At 50.6% G+C, this 19,279-nt stretch overlaps 1 protein-coding gene and 1 long non-coding RNA gene across 4 annotated transcripts; one reads left to right on the top strand and one right to left on the bottom strand.

The window, feature by feature from the left end:
- The first annotated feature begins 5,494 nt into the window (after positions 1-5,494).
- Positions 5,495-8,532, top strand: LOC124479919. 2 transcript variants are annotated; one of them, XR_006957491.1, is made up of 2 exons: positions 5,495-5,534; positions 6,609-8,532. It is a non-coding gene; the product is annotated as an uncharacterized LOC124479919 (long non-coding RNA). The 2 variants fall into 2 exon arrangements; XR_006957490.1 differs by lacking the exon at positions 5,495-5,534 and adding an exon at positions 5,955-6,392.
- Positions 8,533-14,530: 5,998 nt separating this feature from the next.
- On the bottom strand, positions 14,531-17,937 carry zgc:91890 (solute carrier family 52, riboflavin transporter, member 3-B). 2 transcript variants are annotated; one of them, XM_047038860.1, is made up of 4 exons: positions 17,684-17,937; positions 15,881-17,019; positions 15,615-15,738; positions 14,531-15,403 (listed from the first exon to the last, which is right to left on the bottom strand). In XM_047038860.1, the coding sequence occupies exons 2-4, from the start codon at positions 16,918-16,920 to the stop codon at positions 15,191-15,193; spliced, it is 1,377 nt and encodes a 458-aa protein (XP_046894816.1). In that variant the 5' UTR covers positions 16,921-17,019; positions 17,684-17,937; the 3' UTR covers positions 14,531-15,190. The 2 variants fall into 2 exon arrangements, with proteins under 2 accessions (XP_046894816.1, XP_046894824.1); XM_047038868.1 differs by lacking the exon at positions 17,684-17,937 and adding an exon at positions 17,500-17,677.
- Between the last annotated feature and the right edge of the window lie 1,342 nt (positions 17,938-19,279).

Genomic DNA, 19,279 nt, shown 5'->3' with positions numbered 1-19,279 from the left:
AGAAAGATATGACATCGGATTCTGAAGGAGGAGAGAAGGAGAGGGGACGGTAAACCAGAGAGAGAGAGAGAGACAGAGAAAACGGAGAGGGGGAAGAGTTGAAGCAGACGGAGAAACGAGAGATGGGATGAGCCGGCAGCAGTGGCCAGTGTGTGTGTGTGTGTGTGCGTGTGTGCAGCCTCCAATGAGGGGGAAACTCCTCCTGATGACCCAGGGACTCCCTCACAGCCTCTCAGACTTCCAGAACTCTGCTTACCATAAATCTCTCTCTCACTCTTTGTCTCCATTTCCCTCCCTCTGTCTTTCCATCTTCCCTTTTTGTCGATCGTCTTCAGCTTTTACTATTGTTTTACGCCTTGGCGACGATGCAAGCTGATTGGCTGCTTCCCAGAGTTCCACAGCTGCCATTGGAGGGAAGACTATAAAACCCTGGAAAACCCTAGCCCCGCTCTCTGACTCGCTGCAAACTATCTCTCTCTCTTTGTCTCTCTCTCTCCCTCTCTCTCTCCCTCTCTCTCTCTCTCCATCTCTCTCCCTCTCTCTCTCTCTCTCTCTCTCTCTCTATCTCTCCATCTCTCTCCCTCTCTATCTCTCCATTGTTGAAGACTAGACTGTTTCTACTAGAATGGTGACAGTTTAGGTTCTGGGTTTGTATTACTCATTCGTAAGTATTACTGGAACAACCAGCAGATTAGAGAGAGACTTCAGCAAATGCCTCAACATAAACATTTTCATTTTAGACACACAAGCGAAGTCTCCCTGAGGCATTTAGGTCAGATGACCAAATGAGTAGAAAGGGGTGAAAAGATAAGCCGACAGGTGTTTGTTATTCAATCAGACGGATGCTACATCATAGACCTGTGACTATCATCAGAGCACAGTATAGGCTTCAGTAGGAACACATTCTATCCACAAATAAGTCAAAATACATGAACACATAATAAGTTAATAGCTGGTCTACTGATTGTAGATAACATCAAGCACCTTATATATCAGGGATTTCACCCACACCATCTCCCCTCCTCCCCCTCTTCATTGCACTCCATTCCAGAGATCAAGTATATGGATGGATCTGTTACAAATCCATGTTAGGGCAGTGTGACCTTTTCCCTGTGAGCAGTGTGTTCTCTGTTGGTCTCCAAATCATCTCTGTGTGTTTGTTTGTGTGTGTGTGTGTGTGGTCCTGACCTGAGTGTCAGCTCAGATGAGAGTTAGAGCGCGGCAGCTTGAAGTGGTTCCCTCCCGCCATCTCCGGCGTGCGTGGGCGGGGGCGGCTGATTGGCCATTTAGCGTCTCCGCCGAAACCCGGAGAAGATTAGATATTGCGGGGGAAACAAAAGTCATATGTAGCAGGAAATTCAATTGTCTGTCTTTGCTTGCTTCAAACTCGCACTCGGCTTCCTCGCTAAATCAATTTCGGATGTGCGTGGAGTTTGAGCCCAATCCGAACCCTGGGAGAATGTTTACAGACTGCGCTCGCTCATAGGCTGCTGCACTGTCAGAATGTGTCAGTGAGCCTGTGTGTTGGAGATTGCATGTGTGTGTCTCATCTGTTTGCGCGTGACTGCATGTGTGTTTCTTAGTGCCGTCAGTTAAACGCGTTTTTAACGGTGTGAACACAAACCCATTTTAACGGTGTACATTTTTTCATCGCAAGATTAACGTTATTTTTGGCCTAGCAAACTTTGTAGTTTTTTTCACATGCTCTTGCAACAACTACTGTCGTTAGAAAAACTGCAACACCACACCGGATCTAGCTAGACCGGAAACAAAACAACAGGCACACCGCACATACTTGTTTGGGCTTGCGAACCGGCTTAAGAGTAGTAGGCTAAAGTTACGTTTTGAGTGGATGGCAAGCATGAGACGCCGAAATGGATGCCAATAAGATTCTGAATGGAAAGTTTACTTTTAAACAAGACCAAAGTGATCTCTGTGTTTTGTCGTTGTGAGCTGAGCCATCATCGCAGCACGTCCAGTCTGAAATACCACTTGATGGCCAAGCACACAGCTGATGCAAATTCTCTGTCCCCTTGCCAGGCGATTGCAATTTTGTAAAAAAAAATATATATATACATTTGCACCAAGCAATCCGATCCACTTTTCCATGTTGATGAGAGCATTAAAATGAGAAAAAATTATGGGACAAAAATAAATCAAGGGACATTTAGAATTTAAAACATTTCGATTAATCGAGAGTTAACCATGACATTAATGCAATTAATCGCAATTAAGTATGTCAATAGTTTGACAGCACTAGTATTTTTCTGTCTAGGTGTGTGTGTCTGTGGGAGCGAGTGTGTCTGTACTGCATGAGTGAGTGGGCGAACATACAGAAGATCGATTCGTAATTGTCCATTTTCAAGGAAACAAGTTGCCGCCATCTGTACAGAACGTCACACAAACAAGTCAATCACACAGATCCAATATACACACATGGATAACAGCACAGAGCTACAACGTACACCAACATACGTAAATGCCTGGCTCTTACCATATTACTGCGGTGTTCTGGTGAATGTGACAGGGACCTTAACCATCCACCCTCTCACCAGCGTCATTGATGATGCAGGTTGAGTGGTGGCCTGGGCTGGGTGTGCTGCTGGCATTGTTCGTGAACAGGAATGAACGATGAATCTACTTTTGTTGGTTTCTTGTTGGTCGTTGTTCATGCACCATTATGTGAAGTGGGAGATGGGAGTCTCGATAGCCTAAAACCGAGTTATGGTCATTAAGGAATGTGTCTATATGTGTGTGTATCCATGTCCATGTTTATCAGTGTTTACCTAGATGAGCTCGGTGACTCATCTGGGCTTCCTCCACGGCAGTAAGGAGGCAGAAGGACACAATGGGAGGAAGCTCTGCTCTCTGTCCCCGCCGGCCCAGAGCCTTGAGGAGGAAGTGTTCACCCCCCCCCGCCATGTGATTCTCATACCCTTCTAGCTCTCTCTGGCACTGCCCCTCTCTCTCTCTCTCTCTCGCTCTCTCGCTCTCCCTCTCTGTCTGTCTCGCTCTCCCTCTCTGTTTCTCTCGTTCTCCCTCTGTTTCTCTTTCTCTCTCTCTCTATCTCTTCCTCTCTCTCAGTGCGAAAGGGAGAGTGGTTCAGGAAGGAGTGGCCCCCCCCTGGGGCTCGTGTTCAGGATGAGAGAGCTGAGCTCAGGGGAGGTCTGGGAGCTCACATCTTGCCAGGTCGTTGCAGATCACCCCTATGTGTGTGTGTGTGTGTGTGTGTGTGTGTGTGTAGAAGCCTCCTAAGGCTCTACTCCCCACTTCCACTCCTCCCTCGGACTCCTCTTCTCCTGACCGCATGCCCTCCTCTCAGTGTGAGCCAGGCCTGATATTGAACTCAAACACTATGCTAACTCAATCACCCAGCGCCTGGGCTTCTCTCTATCCGTCTCTCTCTTCCTCTTTACCTCACTCCCCCCCCCCCCCCCCCCTCTCTCTCTCTCTCTCTCTCTCTCTCTCTCTCTCTCGCTCTTCCCCTCTCTTTCTTCATCACCCAAATGAAGTCCTAATGCTCCTGGTCCATATCAGATAACCCAATATTCGGGTCCAAATAGCTCCAGAGGTCTGATGGACCTCTCTCCGGCCCGGGATCAGTCTTGATCAAAGTCTTAATCAGGAACCTATCGTCCTCATCCTGTCATAACATCCCCATCGTCCTCTCTCCTCCTCTCCTCTCCACCCCCACACTCTTACATCCGCCCCATCATCCTGTCACAGCCTCACCCTTACCCCCCCCCCAGCCTCATCTCTCCTCTCCTCCTCAAGCTCTCACGCGCACTCCCCCCTCCTCGTCCGCGCGTTGTGGTTAGGCTGGGCATGGAGCTGTAGCCCATCTTATTAACACATAACGTTTTTTCCGGACTATAAGTCGCCCCGGAGTACAAGTCCAAAAATGTGTCACGAAGAGGAAAAAAACACACACCCAAGGGAGCAAGGTTGCTTGCGCTCATGCTTGTCTGTACGGTTTCCGATCCCTTCAAGCAGGTCGTCAGGCAGGTTGGAAAGACTGATCGTCGGCGCGTGAATCCAGGAAAAGCCCCGTCGTCACATGTCAGACAGATGGAGTCGGGCACCTCGACAGAAACCCTCTGGCAGCTTTGGCAACGTTATCGTCAACGGGAGTCGGGGCCAGGGACTGGGTGCTGACAGACTGATCAGGCCGCTTCACGCTCTCAACCGGTGGGCTGCTACCGTGTTGCGCAACACCTCCCAAGTGATTTACGGCCCGGCTCTCGCTCCGAACGCGATGTTCTCTCGATAGGGTTAGGGTTGGCCTTTTATCGTGCGAGGAGAAAGCCCGAGTCAGTGAGATTTATCGTGCGGCAGTACATCACAGGGTCATGGGACGTGAAAAGTCACAGCTATGTAGGGGCTATGTTATTATTATTCATCCGAATCATTATTACTATAAAGAGGAGTCATGTCGTGGGGTTGAGACAGCTGATAGGCTGTGGGGAGGAAAAGTTCCAGAGTCTGTTGTCCGTGGCCGGACACTTCGGTAAACGTCTGCCGGACGACCGCGGCGAGGACAGCTTTAGAGGCTGGGTGGCTCTGTGGTCGTTTAGGATTCTCCAGGCTGTCCTGAGGCATCGTGTGTGCGGTAGACGCCTCGCACGCGGTGGGGAGGTGGCAGCCAATGAGGCGCTCGCTGATCCCATTGGACGGCCGTGCCATTGCTCAAAAGTGCACTTGTGGAAGTTGGTGAGAGTCTGGAGAGGAGGGGAGGGGTGTTGATGGGAGAGGGTACAAGAGAAAGGGGGCAGGGAGGAGAACAGAGGAGAGAAGGAGACAGACAGAGAGAGGCTGGTGTGAGATGAAGGTGGAGTGAAGGTGTGTCACGTGTGACCAGTCTCCGGTCATGACAGAAGAATGCTCTGCCAACCTCCCACCCCGGATCTTTGACGACATCGTCTGGCAGGCACCTGCGAGTCTGTCTCCAGATGTCAAGAACGACCATTCCGTCAAAATGACTAAACAATAAACGCAACTTGTAAAGATACAACACGTTTGAAGAAAAAACGCTATCAATAAATGCCCATTTGTGACTGTTCTGCTAGACCGTGACGTGTTCTGGTGGACCGGGCTGCGTCCTGCTATTGTGGTGCGTTCCGTCGCGTTCTCTCTGCCACATCCTGTTTCAGGGTGATTGTCAGCGGGTCGAGGCGACGCTGACGAGCGACACACCTCAGCGCTCTTCTCATCATCGCGGAAACTCCTGGTCTCCGCCGATGGAAAGTATTAGCTGGCGAGGGCGCAGCAAAACAACCTGGCGGTTAAGATGTGGGCGAGCACATGGGGCCGTTTGTACAGCCTGAGAGAAAAGATGAGGAGAGGGGGGGGGGGGGTTAATGAGAGAGAGAGAGAACGGGTTGGATACAAAGAGAGAGAGAGAAGAAAAGAGAGAAAGGAAAAACTGAGAGAGAGAGAGAGAGAGAAGAGAGAAAGAGAGAGAGAGAGAGAGAGAGAGAGGAGGGAAAGGAAAAGAGAAAACACGAAAGGTGCTGCCTGCCTGCTGTCGCGTTGTGGTGAGGACTTTCCCGTCGTTTGTGTGCGTACGTGTGTGCCTTCGAGTGTGTGTGCGTGCGCGTGTGTGTGCGTGTGACCGCCGCAGGATGCTTGCTCAGAACCTAACAGATGAATACTGACATTAAAGTATGATGGTTTCATTGTGACACGCGTTCGAGGCTCTCTTTTGTCCTGCTGAAACGGAGCTATAAATAACCCCAGCGTGTAAATGCCTGTGTAGCCCCGGGCGGGGGGGGGGGGGGGTGGGTGTTGGGGAAACAGCCTGTAGCCTTGGCTCAGGTGGAGCTTTTCCAATGGGAATGTCTCCTGAAGGAGAGGGGAGCCCCAACCCTGTTTGTGTTTTTGTGCGTGGGTGTGGGTGGGTGAAGGGAGGGAGGGAGGGGGCGGGCGGGCGGGTGCAAACTACAAGATAGGCTGATTCCACTCTGTGTGTTGGCAAAGCGGTGTGTGTGTGTGCGGGGGCGGAGGGCTCTGGGGCCTGGGGAGCTGATAGGGACTCAAGACCTGAGGTGCCCTGGACACACACACACACGGACACACACCCAGATAGGAACCGTGGGTGGAATGGCTCCATTCTATAGATTGTGACCTCACTAAGGATCAGGGCCTGACCTTTTATGTGCGTGAGTGTGCGTGTGTGTGTGTGTCCTATCATAAGGGAACTAAGGAGTCACAAGGAGTCTCCTGTTTGTTCCCCGTCCAGATGCCCAGGGACTCCTGCCCCCGTCGCTCTCTTCCGCCCCCTGTGCCAAAGCACACAGCAGATAGTGGCCAAGACGACTGTCTGTCTGCTCAGAGTGTGGGAAACGCGCGGGCACAGGAACTAGAAACAGGAAAGACAAGCAAGAGACTTAAGGGTGTGTGCGTGTGTGTATGTGGACTGGTATGTGTTAAAAAGGGCTTCAAGGAAAACCTGTATTCTTCACTTGAAACATTGTGTCCCTGACCAAAGGTGATTTGCTTTCTCTTAGCGGCCTGTCCATTTGTTCCTCGGTGGCGAGGAACGTTGGACGTTTGGCTGTTTGGGACTTTTGGGAACTTATTCGGTCTCTCCTCTGCTTTTGTCTCCACAGTTAACGAGGTCATCAGGAACGACTTGTCCAGCATCTCTGTCAATACTCATGCGTAGAAGCACACACACACATATACATACACGCACACACATACACACACACATACACACATCAGGGGACCAACAAGCAGAGCTGTCAGAGAAGAAGCTTCCAGAGAACCACAGACCTGCCACCCTCCGTCCGTCTGTCCATCCATCCATCCCTGCTTTCTTTCCCGTCGGATCCCTAACAGCAACTTGTGTATCGTTGCATATCAAGATTAACCCTCAGTGACCAGACACCGCGTTCACATCTCTGTCCACGTCAGTAAAGGTTATTGTTGAGGAGTTTATTTAGAAGTGGCGCATAAACCTGAGGAGACTATTTTTACTTTTATGCCTTAAATGACAGTTATCCTTACCTGGGGGAGGAACAACCCCTCGACCCCCCCACTCTTGGACACTCTTCAGAATGTCTGGACTAGCCAATGGAATTGACCACTCCGGTCCTACTGCCCAATCATAGCGCAGCCTGCCCCAAGCCATGCCTTATAAGACCACTTCACTTGCCATGAATGACAATCAGTCAAGTTTCATATCAGCCAGCTTATTTTTTTATTGTTATATTGTTGGAATCATTTCTGTTCTAGGTTTACAGGGAAAAGTGTCTGGAATATATAGGGACATGTGAATAGATTAGATTTATTGTATTGGAATTTTTATTATCAGATTCATTTATACTGAATGTCATGTATGATATGATTGTTATTATTTTTTTGTTATAATTATTGTTGCTACGATGTATTTGAAATGTACTTCTATCTATGCCTTAAAGTTAATATGCAGTCTGCTCTTTAACTTGACAGTCTTCCTATTATAACCCAGTCTGTAGCGCTTTCCTTGTGCCCTTTCCTTTCCTCCTGTCACCTAGTGCCTAGACTTTTCTCCTCCTTCTATATCATTCCGTCCAGCAGTCTCAGCAGCGTTCAGGCAATCATGGCAGATGGCCATCCAAAGAGACCCAGAGCTAGGAACTAAGAGCTAAGCTTTGAACTGTCGTTCTCACTGCCTTTTTCTAGAGCCTTCCACATAGTCACATCTGGACTAGGGACAGAGTCAGTGCCTGCTCTGCACAGGCTTGGCTTGTAAATATGCACACAATGAATTAAATCAAATCAAACTTTATTTCAACTTGATTTGAGTGTATGACAATCTTTGTATGACCCCCCCCCCCCCCCCCCTCCCCACCCCTCTCCCAGCTGGTGTAAGATAGTGTAGTGGAGATGGAGGGAGGTTTGGGGTCTGACTTGCGAACCCGGCAATAATTGATCTATTTCATACCAACGGATTTTTACCCTTGGTGAAGTTATTGCTCAGGGTCTCTCCTCCTAGTCTTCCTCTGTTTTGCCAGGAGCCAGTCCCAGGCCCCATCAATACAGAATGCACTTTACCATAGCAACGGCACCAGAACCCCTGTCTCCATGACCACCCCTCCTCAGAAGATCCTTTACCTGTGCCAGTAAAGACAGGAAGGATCCCTAATCTAGTCTGCATGATGGGAGCTCACCGACGGGTCTCCCGTGTCACTTCCTCTCTGTCGTCACGTTATCTGTCGTCACGTCAACCGTATGTATAGGCCATAGTATGTTTTTTGTTGTTTTTTGTTGTTTTTTGATCTCTGCATGCACAGTACTAATGTAAGGGTCTGATTGAGCTCGGTTAGGTCGTTTGATAGTGGCACGCCTTCGTGCAAGTGACTGTTATACCGTGCCTTACTCATTTGCTCAGCTACAAACAAGACTGTATCTCTGACGCTTTCCTGTAAAGGCGCAAGGTAGAACACGTTTTTCTCTTTAATATGAAATATTTATGGACATTGAAAGGATGTTTTTATTTACACTCAATGTGGGTTCTCCAAAATGATTTAATAAATGAGAGTTGAAAAATGACAGACCAGTTGTGTTTTATTTTATTTTTTGGGACCGGAGTTTATTGTTGGACCCTGAAATTGGATCTTTTATAAAGAAGTTAGTTTGTGTTCGCTGTTTCCTATTGCTGTCTTTCCTGTTTAATGTCTCAATCTATGTTTCCCACCAAAAAAGCCCAAATCAGTTTTCCACAAATCATTAACAGAAATCATCTGATGTTTTATTTCTACGTTTCTCAGGAATGACATAACATTTTCAGATATCTAATTCACCCTCAACATTGAAACCATTTTTCTCTTGCAAAGATACTGGCCCAATTACCAAAGTAGTATTATTTTACCAGAGCATCTTGAATTAATTTTCTGTCCTTCTCAATACATGGGCCATATGGCTGTGCTGTATTCCCTTCAATATTCCAACTCTGGTCAGGTCTAGGATTGTCCAGGCTGCCCCTAGTGGAATGCTCTGGTACTGCCTGACCCTGCAAACCCAATAAAGTCAGAAATAGTCAAGTGGGACTCTAAGTCAATCATAGTACCGAGTTTTTACACGGATGGGCACGGAATTTGGCGTGTTCCCCTGAACATATGAGGAGGTTATAAACCGTCATGGATCATAACATGTCAGAAAAGTGTGTGGGTGTGTGTGTGTGAGTGTGTGTGGGAGTGCCCTCCCTGTGCAACCACCTGCCAGGCCTCCAGACTTTTTCCATCCAGAGTTCCAAATCGTCATGGTGACAGAAGGCAGGTCTGGGCGGAGCTCCACTCTACACCCATGGCGAAGCCCAAAATAGACGTGCTATTCACAGACAGAGTCACGCCTTTGTTTCCTGGCAGCCTCGCTCACCTAGATCCTTCTCCGGCTGCGATCACCTTTGGCCCAGTCACACGGGGGCCCCAGGTCCAGCATGGGCCCCGGGTCCAGCATGGGCCCCAATCTAGAGAAACACCTGCATTCCGTGTCGGTTTCTCAGCCCAAACAAGTCGTCGGAGATGTTTCTGGAGGGAAAGGTGAGAGAAGATCCTGAGCCACAGGCTAATGATGTTGAGGAGGACGAGGAGGATAATGATCGTAGCATGCGCCATGTTTCTCTGGAGACCACCCTCGCCCCTCACCTGCCTCTCTGCCCCACTCGGGAGAAGATTTACTGCCTGGTTCTGGGGTCTATCTTTCTCTTCTTCTGTCTTTCCTGTCCTCTTTATCTTTTCTTCCCCTTTCCTCCCCCCAATCCCCACTCCTCCCCTCCCCTCTCCTCCCCCTTCCCCTCCCCTCTCCTCTCCTCCCTCCCCCCCCCCTCTCCTCCCCTCCCCTCACCTCACCTCTCCTCTCCACTCCTCTCCTCCCCCTTCCCCTCCCCTCCCCTCTCCTCTCCTCTCCTCTCCTCTCCTCTCCTCTCCTCTCCACTCCTCTCCTCTCCTCTACTCTCCTCTCTTACCCTCCCCTCCCCTCCTCTCCCCTCTCCAGCCATCTGCAGGTTGTAAACTGAGGACAGGGCTGTAATACGGGGATCCTGCAGAGAGATGAGGGGGCGATTCTTCAGGAGATGCAGCCAGGCCTGATCTCTTCGCCATATTGTCAGAGTTCATGCAAATGCTCTATTTGATGTTTATGTTTGGAAGGCAAATGGAAAATACATAGAAAATGTTGTTCCGATAATGAATGTGGGGAGTGATGATTTGTGCAGGTTTGATATTACTGAGTGTGTGTGTGTGTGCGCATGCGTGTGTGTGTGAGTGAGTGTCTGTCGGGGAGGTGCGCACATGGGCGTGTGTATGAGTGATTGCACATCTGAGCACACAGGTGTGCCTGTCTCTGTGTGTGTGTGTGTGTGTGTGTGTGTGTGTGTGTGTGTGTGTGTGTGTGTGTGTGTGTGTGTGTGTGTGTGTGCGTGCGCATGCGTGTGTGTGTGTCCATCGCCAGGTGCGCCGAGCCAGCGTTGACCCCTCTGACATACACATGCACATTACTACAGACACAGACACATCCCACTTTAACGGGCTCTTTAACAGACACTCAGAGAGATGTCCCAGATGGGGAAAAAGCCCTCCTCCATCAGAATGGCCATCTGCTACCATTCAGCCTGATTCACTATGTCTCTCTTTTGTGATGCGTGAAAGATCCTGAGATGATTCATAAACGCAGGGAGAGGGGCACACACGGCAGTACTCGAGCACCCTCAAAGTAAAAAGCGTATGGAGCGTCTGTTTATTGAAGAAGAAGGAAAAAGGCCTGGATCCTTTCATTGATGTTATGGCTCTCTCCCTCATTCCACGCAAGCGCCGGGCGACCCCGGAGTGAAGATCTCCATGACATTAGATAGGAGGTGTTCTGGGAATCGTCAGAGTTTCAGATGATGACTATTTACTTTGGACTTCTCATGGGGCAACTGTGTGAGGAGTTTTGACGAGAGGATGTTACAGTGAGAAATATGAACGTTTGTTCATGACAAATGCAGGTCAGCCAACAGCAAAGAGGGATGTGTCGTGTACAGAGGTGTGTGCACACCTCTTTGGGTGTCGTGTGTGCCGCGTGACTAATTGGCTTTGTGTGTGCGTGTGTGTTGATACTTACAGCACTGTCGTCGACACACCTGTGTGTCTGCTTCATGTGCAGACAGATGTGTGTGAATACTGACAATTTACAAACAGACCTGTCAACTGTGGGTACTGTAGTTTACATACAGCTCCATGTCTAAGCGTATATGTGGAGCATGCAGACAGCTGTGTGTATACATGTATAGCATACAGACAGCTCAGTGTGTTTATGGGTGTGTGTGTGTGTGTGTGTGTGTGTGTGTGTGTGTGTGTGTGTGTGTGTGTGTGTGTGTGTGTGTGTGCGTGTGTGTGTGTGTGTAGCATGTATACAGTCATGAGAGTAGGGTGCAGACCCCTGGGTGTGTGTAGTGTTTTGACAGCTCTGTGTGTGTGTGTGTGTGTGTGTGTGTGTGCGTGTGTGTGCATGTGTGTAGTGTGCAGACAGCTGAGTGTTTGTGTAAAGAGTGTGCAGACTATAACACAGTGGATCCATCCTGTTGTTCCTGAAAGCTCTATAACAATCAGAAGGGGTCAGATAGGTGCTTCCTCCTTTCTGTCTGGTCCAGTCTCAAATCTTTTTCAGACGTTGGCCCTCTCTCTCCCTCTCCCTCCGTCTTCCTCCCACCTCCAGCCACCACCCATCCCCCGCCCCTACCCCCTCCCCACGTTCGAGCCTCTCGGCTGGGGAGGGAATCCAGGGCCGCTCTTCTGTTTGGAGGCTTTTAGGCGCCTCCCAGCAGCACCATCCCCATCTCCCCCGGCGCTTCTCTCCCAGTGAGGTGCATCCGGAGGCCAGGAGGACGTCCATCTCCTCCACCTAAAGGGTTATTGACCGGCTGGCAGAGTAGAGGCCCAAGGAGGGGCGGAGGAGGTGCGAGGAGTCTTTGTCTTTGGCCTGGCTAATCTCCCTCCTCTTAGAGAAGTCATCTAGTGAACGTTCCGACTGCTAATGGATGTTCTACATGAACCCTCGATGACCCCCCCCCCCCCTCACCTTAAGACACACACATACACACACGCGCCCCGTGTGAATAGTCTTCCCGACAAAGATGAGCTCCTCTTGCCAAAACGAAGTGTTGGCAATGGTTGGAGGGAGACTGTTCACCCATGCTCGTGGAGACGCTGGAGGGTGCGCCTACAGACAGGCAGATGAGCTGCTCGCAGAGATGTGGGTGGTTTTGTGACTCGGCCTTGGGCCCGGTCTGGTCGGAGAATTCAGAGGGCAGTGAGTCTGTGTTTTAGAGGAGCCCATAAACACGAAGGTATTTCCTCCAGCTGACCTCAGCTTGGACATTCTGCTCAATTTCAATCCCCACGGTTTGCAAACTCACACTCTCACACACACACACACACACACAGACATGCTTCCTCACAAGCACACACACACACATAAGCGCACACACACACACATAAGCGCACACACACATCAGCGCACACACACAGATTTCCCACATCCCAACTGCGTGCGAAGTGACCAGCCGTATCAGCTGAGTACTGTGTTCACAGAAGCCTTTGAAGGCCATGTGTGTGCGTGCGTGTGTGGGGGGGAGGGGGAGGGAGGGGGGTTGGGAGAGGTGCCGGGTGAGCTGCCCGGGACAGGGTGCAGGGAGGGGTCAGGAAGGGGGTGCAGGGAGGGGTTCTCACCATCCATTTCAACCCAATCTCGACCTAACCGCAAGACAACCCGTTCTCTCCGAAGATCACCTTTCTCTCCTGTTCAATATGAATGTTTTATCATAAAAGCTTTTCTTTTTTGCTAAGTGCTCTTGCTAAGTGTGGGGCTCTTAAAATTTTGATTACTTTGACTTTTGTTCAAGAAACAAGCGAGCCAGAGGATCTAAATGAATGTAATGGGCTATTCGGAGAGGGGCCTTCTCTTCTGAGCAAGGCTCCAATTGACCCCAAATTGTTCTCCAAGAGGTGCTTTATACGTATTTGGGCAGAGAGCTAGTTTTGACACCTCGAACCGGCCGGTCTCTCCTCACATGATGCTTTCATAGGGCAGCCAGACAGGTGGGGAGAGGAAACAGACATGACATAATCATATGAATAATACGGCCTGCCAGGGTTCCTATGCGATCCATATGGTTTTTAAAGCCAGGAAATATAGGATGTCAGGCATCGCTGTGTAAAAAGCTTCATTTAGCAATATTAAAAGGAGTCGGCTGCGGTCCCATCCATTTGAAGGGGTTGAAGCGGATCTCATTTGGCTCATTTCGTAAGCCTGCGCTTTTCTCTTTCTGTCGTCTTGAATCGCTTAAGACAGATTCCTCTTTCTCTGGTCCAGACGTCGAGCTTTCCAACACCCCTCTCCCCTCTCTTCCCCCCGCTCCACCCCCCCCCTTTCCAGCAGACGTCGCGTTGCGCGGGGGGAATGGTGGATTGCATAACGCCAGACGAGACCTGATCGTTCCTGGCCTTCGCGCAAAATTCAATCATTCTCTGCATTCTCCAATCCCATGTCGGCCCGTTAAAGCACGGCGCGGGCTTATCATTTCCTCTCATATGGTTCGAGTTGAAATTACGATCGCGGCGTCTGCCGTTCGCATGGAGCGAGCGAGCCAAGAGACCTGCGGAGAGGTAGGCTACGGAGCGGGTTGGGTGGGGGAGAGAGAGGGGGTTGGGTGGGGGAGAGAGAGAGGGTTGGGTAGGGGAGAGAGAGGGGGTTAGATGGGGGAGAGAGAGGGGGTTGGGTGGGGGAGAGAGAGGGGGTTGGGTGGGGGAGAGAGAGGGGGTTGGCTGGGGGAGAGAGAGGGGGTTAGATGGGGGAGAGAGAGGGGGTTGGGTGGGGGAGAGAGAGGGGGTTGGGTAGGGGAGAGAGAGGGGGTTAGATGGGGGATAGAGAGGGGGTTAGATGGGAGAGAGAGGGGGTTGGGTGGGGGAGAGAGAGGGGGTTAGATGGGAGAGAGAGGGGGTCGGGTGGGGGAGAGAGAGGGGGTTGGAAGGAGAGAAAGTAGCAGATAGTAAAAGAAGAGGCACCTCAGTGTTTTGAGCATTGTCAAAAGATTAAGAGATCCGAGTTTTAAATCCCCCCTGTCCTGTACGCCACTTTAAATAACAAAGCGTCCGCTAAATGAGGACATCGGTTTTACATTTCCTTTGAGTGAATAATCGAGAGAACCTTTCTGACAATTCGAAGTTAGGATTGGGTAAGACTGTCTATCTGTCTGAGGGTCAGAGTTCGCACAGAGCTTGGGTGGCATTCATCTGAACAGCCAGTTCAAACAATTGTTTGTTATCCTCTAGCAGCATCTAGTGGACAGTTGATCAAAATGCTTAAAGTTCCCAAATGTATTTCGGGGTCTGTCACATGATACAGCATGCAATTTGTGAAGGTCAGTCGAGAAATATGCAGAGGTCTTTTGCAATGCAATTCCCTTAATGTATAGGCCGAACGTGCAGAGATCTCTAGTTTTAAAAGGTTTGTGTCTATGTTAAATCTAAACGGGGTTTTTGGTTAGCAAGAGAGACTAAAACAGATATTCATTAACTGTCTTTATTTACATGACGTGTATGTAACATCATAGTGCATATGATCAAAAGAAGCAACTTTTTAAAACCACGTAACCAGAAACAAATTGTAAACAATACAAAAAATATTTTAGCAGTCGACATCTAACATTTTAGACAGTTTTTAAATAAGGCACTGTTTAAGTTACTATGGTAACATATTAGCAAGCTAGAAGTTTACTTTTCGGACACAACATTTGAGATTAGACTTCAAGTAACAGGAATTGTTTCTTTAGAGAAGGAGCTGTAGTGCGGCCTTAAGTATTTACAAGATGTCTGGTCTGGTCCTGTGCTTTCATACAAAACAAATATACCGTTTGTAGAAGTTAAACAACTGAGACACACAGTGTCGAGTTGCTCACATGAACAGAAGACCGGTGTAAAAACATGAAAACAAATACACAAAAGTATTTAACACCGTTTTGATTTAACCTTTGAGACTGCACTGCTCGTTTTGCTCATTTGGTTTCATAGGTTTAAAAGGGAATTAAGTGCATCTGGGATTTTTGATAGTATTTGCTGTAATGGTACAGTAGTACACAACAATCCTGAAACAGAACTTCACATAACAAACCCTCACACAGGAATCCACATCCAGTGTTTGCCACAGTGCGAGCGTTTCTCCCCCAGTTCTACTGGAAACACTTGGTGTTGCAGGGATCCCCTGACCTGAACAGTCCATAGACGCTGACCAGAGGGAACATAGACAGGGCACCCAGCATGGAGCCCAGCTGCACCACCGCCCCGCACCACACGAGGGCGCTGTGGCCCTCGTCGCGCAGGATCACGCCGATGATCACCTTGACGTAGGACAGAGTCAGCACAAACAGGATCCAGGCTAGCACCTGCAACAGGGAGGAGGGACATGTCACACCTGTCGAACATGATGACTCAGCGCGACATAGGACTGTCAGGCCTCTCTCTAACAGTCGAAGGCTGGCTTTAGGCTTGCACGTCACACAATGAAATCTACTGTTCATACAATCCACACGATACAATCACAGAAGAAGTTCTCTCCAGTGATAAGCAGTACTGAAAGGAAGGGGAGGGGCTTACGATTAGGACTGTTCCTGATTGGCTGTGGACCAGCAGAGGGCAGGGACTCAGAGCAGCCATGGCCATGATGTAGGCCCCAAACCCAGTCCCCAGCACTGTCAGAACACCCATCAGAACCAGAGACCTGGGGGACACCAAGAAGAAGGATCACTGTTTCAAGTCAATTCAATTCAGTTTAAACCCACTCATTTCCGTTCAATTCAGTTCAATTCACTCTTATTTTAACATAGCAAATATTGGATTCAGAGAGAGGCAGCATGACTGACCTGAGCGGCAGGAACATCGCAATGAAGCAGGCCACAGGATTGGCTACAGCAGCCATGGTGGCAGCCAGGTGGTACGCCTGGTTCCCGTAGGGAAGACAGGAGTAGGACTGCACAGACGGCAGCACGGCGTTGGTCAGCGCGTTCACCCACGCCAGCACCCCAAAAATGAACGCCACCTCGGCCCCGCAGTAGGTTCCCGCCCCGAAGGAGCCCCGCGGCGCCCTCCGGGGGCCCTCCGTCGCACTGAGCATGGGCTTCTCCTCCGGAGCGGAGGGGTGCAACGCCACGGCCGGCTCCTTCCTCTCCCCGCCCACACCGCCCACGCCGCCGGTGAGGTAGCGGTCGCCTTTCCTCTCCCGGGCCACGGCCGGGTGGTGGTTGAGCAGCACGAAGGAGGCCAGGCACACCGCCATCATGGCGCTGAGGAACACAAAGAAAGTCTGCGCCGAGAAGTTCGCCGGTAGGTAGTGGGCCACCAGATCCCCATGGGCTACCGCCGTGGCGTTGTCTTGCACCCAATTGGCCATGCTCGTCACGTTCCGGCACTGGACCACGCCGACCCCCTGTATGAGAGCCACCAGGGCGGGGACCAAGCCGCTAAGCCCCTCCCCTACAAAGTACGTGGTGAGGTACTGTGGGCGGAGCCTGGTCATGAAAGGGAGGAAGGTGACGGAGGAGGTGCAGTCCACCACGGAGAGCAGGAAGCTGAGCACCAGTAGCGGCACGCTGCGCTCGGCGCCCCCTACCGGCATGGAGTACCTCCAGAAGAACGCCAGCAGGAAGGTGGCCACGATGCCCAGGCTCACGATGACGTAGATGACCGGCCGCTCGTCCAGGCTGCCCGGGCGGAAGCGGTGCATGAGGGTGACGAAGAGAGGCCCCACGTTGGCCATCTGGATGAGCACGGTGAGGTAGGAGGGCAGGTACCAGCCCTCGGGGATCTCCGGCACCACCAGGGGGAGCTCCACCCACATGCCGTTGATGGCCACCCAGGAGCCCATGCCGAACAGGCAGGCGAGGACGTGGGTCAGCAGGGACATGGCGGTGGAGGATTCAGACACGGACAAGTAAAGGACTCAGTCACGGATGGGCGGAGGGCTCGGTCCCAGCAATCGATCAAAACCCCTGGTGTTGGAACACTGGAACCAAAAAGAACAATGGAGAATATTGGTTGGATTCTATAATATAGCAGCAATCGAACTGGGCCGATCCGATGTCCTGCTAACCGTGTGCAGGAAGACTGGTCAACCGGTTGACTCTGTTAAAGCTGTTGTTGAACTGCAGCCCGAGCCTGTATCCATCTGACCCTAACTCTCTAGGGCATCCAACCATAGCTGTGTGAAGGGAGCCCTGATCAGTCACATGCTTGCTTTGAGTCAAGACAGGCTGCCCCCAGGGTGACCATGAGGCTTAGTGTGTATACACACACCTTATATATCTCACCTTTACTCCCAATGTCTGTATCCGCAACCCCCTGACCACCTCCCCCTCCCCCCTTGATCTGGCACAGCGTCCGTGACCTCTCACACACTAACACACTGCTCTGAAAACAGACCCTCACGCACCCACACAATAATCTCTTTCTCGTCCCTTTGTCACGCACACGCTTTGTAGCCTACCGAGTCTTTGAAAGCAGAGACGCAATGACTCAGTGATCAACTGCTAATGAACTTCCAGTTTCCAGTTCAAGGCACAGGCTCTCTTCTTCGTCCTCTACTCTGTCTCGTTCTTGTGTAACCCTCCCCCGGTAACACGCTCTTGTCCACAGACGGAAAATCTCCAAAGTGTTTATGACGTTCCTACCTTAAACACACATTCATACAGAGACTGTCAAGGCGGGCTCGGCTCTTCCGCCTTTCTCTCTCTCTCTTATCCTCTTCCTGTATCGTCCTCAAAGCATTGTCACGGTTACATCAGACTGCCGGCGCGCGCGTGTTCATCTTCTCTCCACCGGCTCCCACACTATCTTTACGTAGAACTCCCTCACTCACACGACGTAACGCTTCCTTGTTTCCAGTCTGCACCTGACACTAGGGGGGGAGGGGACGCGCAGGCGCAAACACACACACACCCTCCCTTGTGACGCATGAATCCCTCGCGGCTCGGTCGGCCATGTGCTCTGCCTCTCTCTCACGCTCAGTTTTTTTTTCTCTCCCGCCTTGCAGCTGCAGAAGGGGGGGGGGGGGGGAGGAGGAGGAGGGGGAGGGGCCGGAGGAGGAGAGGCAGTGGTAGGAACAGGAGGGGCACTGGGAAGGGGGGGTGGCAGGGGGAGGAGAGGGGGCAATATGCAGGGGGAGGAGTGGGAGGGAGGAGGTGGGGCAGAGGAAGGGGTGCAGGGGGAGGAAAGGGGGAAAAGAGGGGGAGGGGTTGAAGTGAAAGGGGAGGGGAGTCAGCCTGGAAAGCACCGCCTCCACTTCTCTCCACCCCCTCCCCAAAATGTACGACCTTGGATTAGGCTCTCTCTGAAGCAGGAAGTAAGAATCAGTTACATGAGAGATAGAGGAGCAGCTGCCTATTCTATACAGACAGGCACGCACACACACATATGGATCTCATTAGATATTCAGGGGGCTGCTGCAGGTGCTTCGTGGTGGTCAGTTTGACGGTATTAATCAAAGACACAGAACGTTAGACCATACCACTCCACTGAAGACTATGCCCTCAGCCCGTGGCTAACCTTCAGTTCCTGTATGAAGATGGGCTCTTCCTGTTACCAAACAGTGTGTGATGACACAGATTCAGCACCAGTGTTCTGTCTTTCATCAGCATAACTGACCTTCAGCCTCTTACCCACGGAACAATGACCTCCAGCTCCAGACCCCCCCCCCCCCTCCCTTGTCCTGAGCTCTCTTGGTCCCTCAAGGTTGAACTGTGATACTAGTTTTGTTTAGGTTCTACCAAGACACAACGGTGAGTCCTATCAGGGATCTGTTTGGTGGATCAAAGCAGAGAGTGGAGTGACCCTGGACCCTGAAAAGAGAGCAGCATTTTTATTCAGAGAGTGCCCTCTGCTGGTGACTGGAACCTCAAATCAACCCTTCCACGCTCTGTGCCAATGTTTTTACAGGTACCTCAACCAGACTTTTAAATCGTCCGTATTCGGTTATTAATGGTGGGGTACGAGAGAGAAATATTCCGTTTGGAAGGTTTGAGCTCTGAATGCTAGTTAGGGCTATGCTAACTTAACACGACTTGACATTTTAATACCACAAGGAATTTCCAGTTAGGTAACGTTAGTTTGGGCCACCTGCCAAGTACTGCCACAGCATGTGTGGAAGTACAACTTCACCCGCAGTAACTTTTAGAATATTGCAAACTTCTAAAATATTGAAAAGTTCCTGTTCTTGCATATATTGCTAATTTTTGCATGCACATCTGGCATGTCGATTGATTGACATG

The sequence above is a fragment of the Hypomesus transpacificus genome, chromosome 2, assembly GCF_021917145.1.
Source record: "Hypomesus transpacificus isolate Combined female chromosome 2, fHypTra1, whole genome shotgun sequence".
Classification (NCBI taxonomy): domain Eukaryota; kingdom Metazoa; phylum Chordata; class Actinopteri; order Osmeriformes; family Osmeridae; genus Hypomesus; species Hypomesus transpacificus.
The sequence above is the reverse complement of the archived record's forward strand: the minus strand, read 5'-3'. Positions and strand labels throughout refer to the sequence as shown.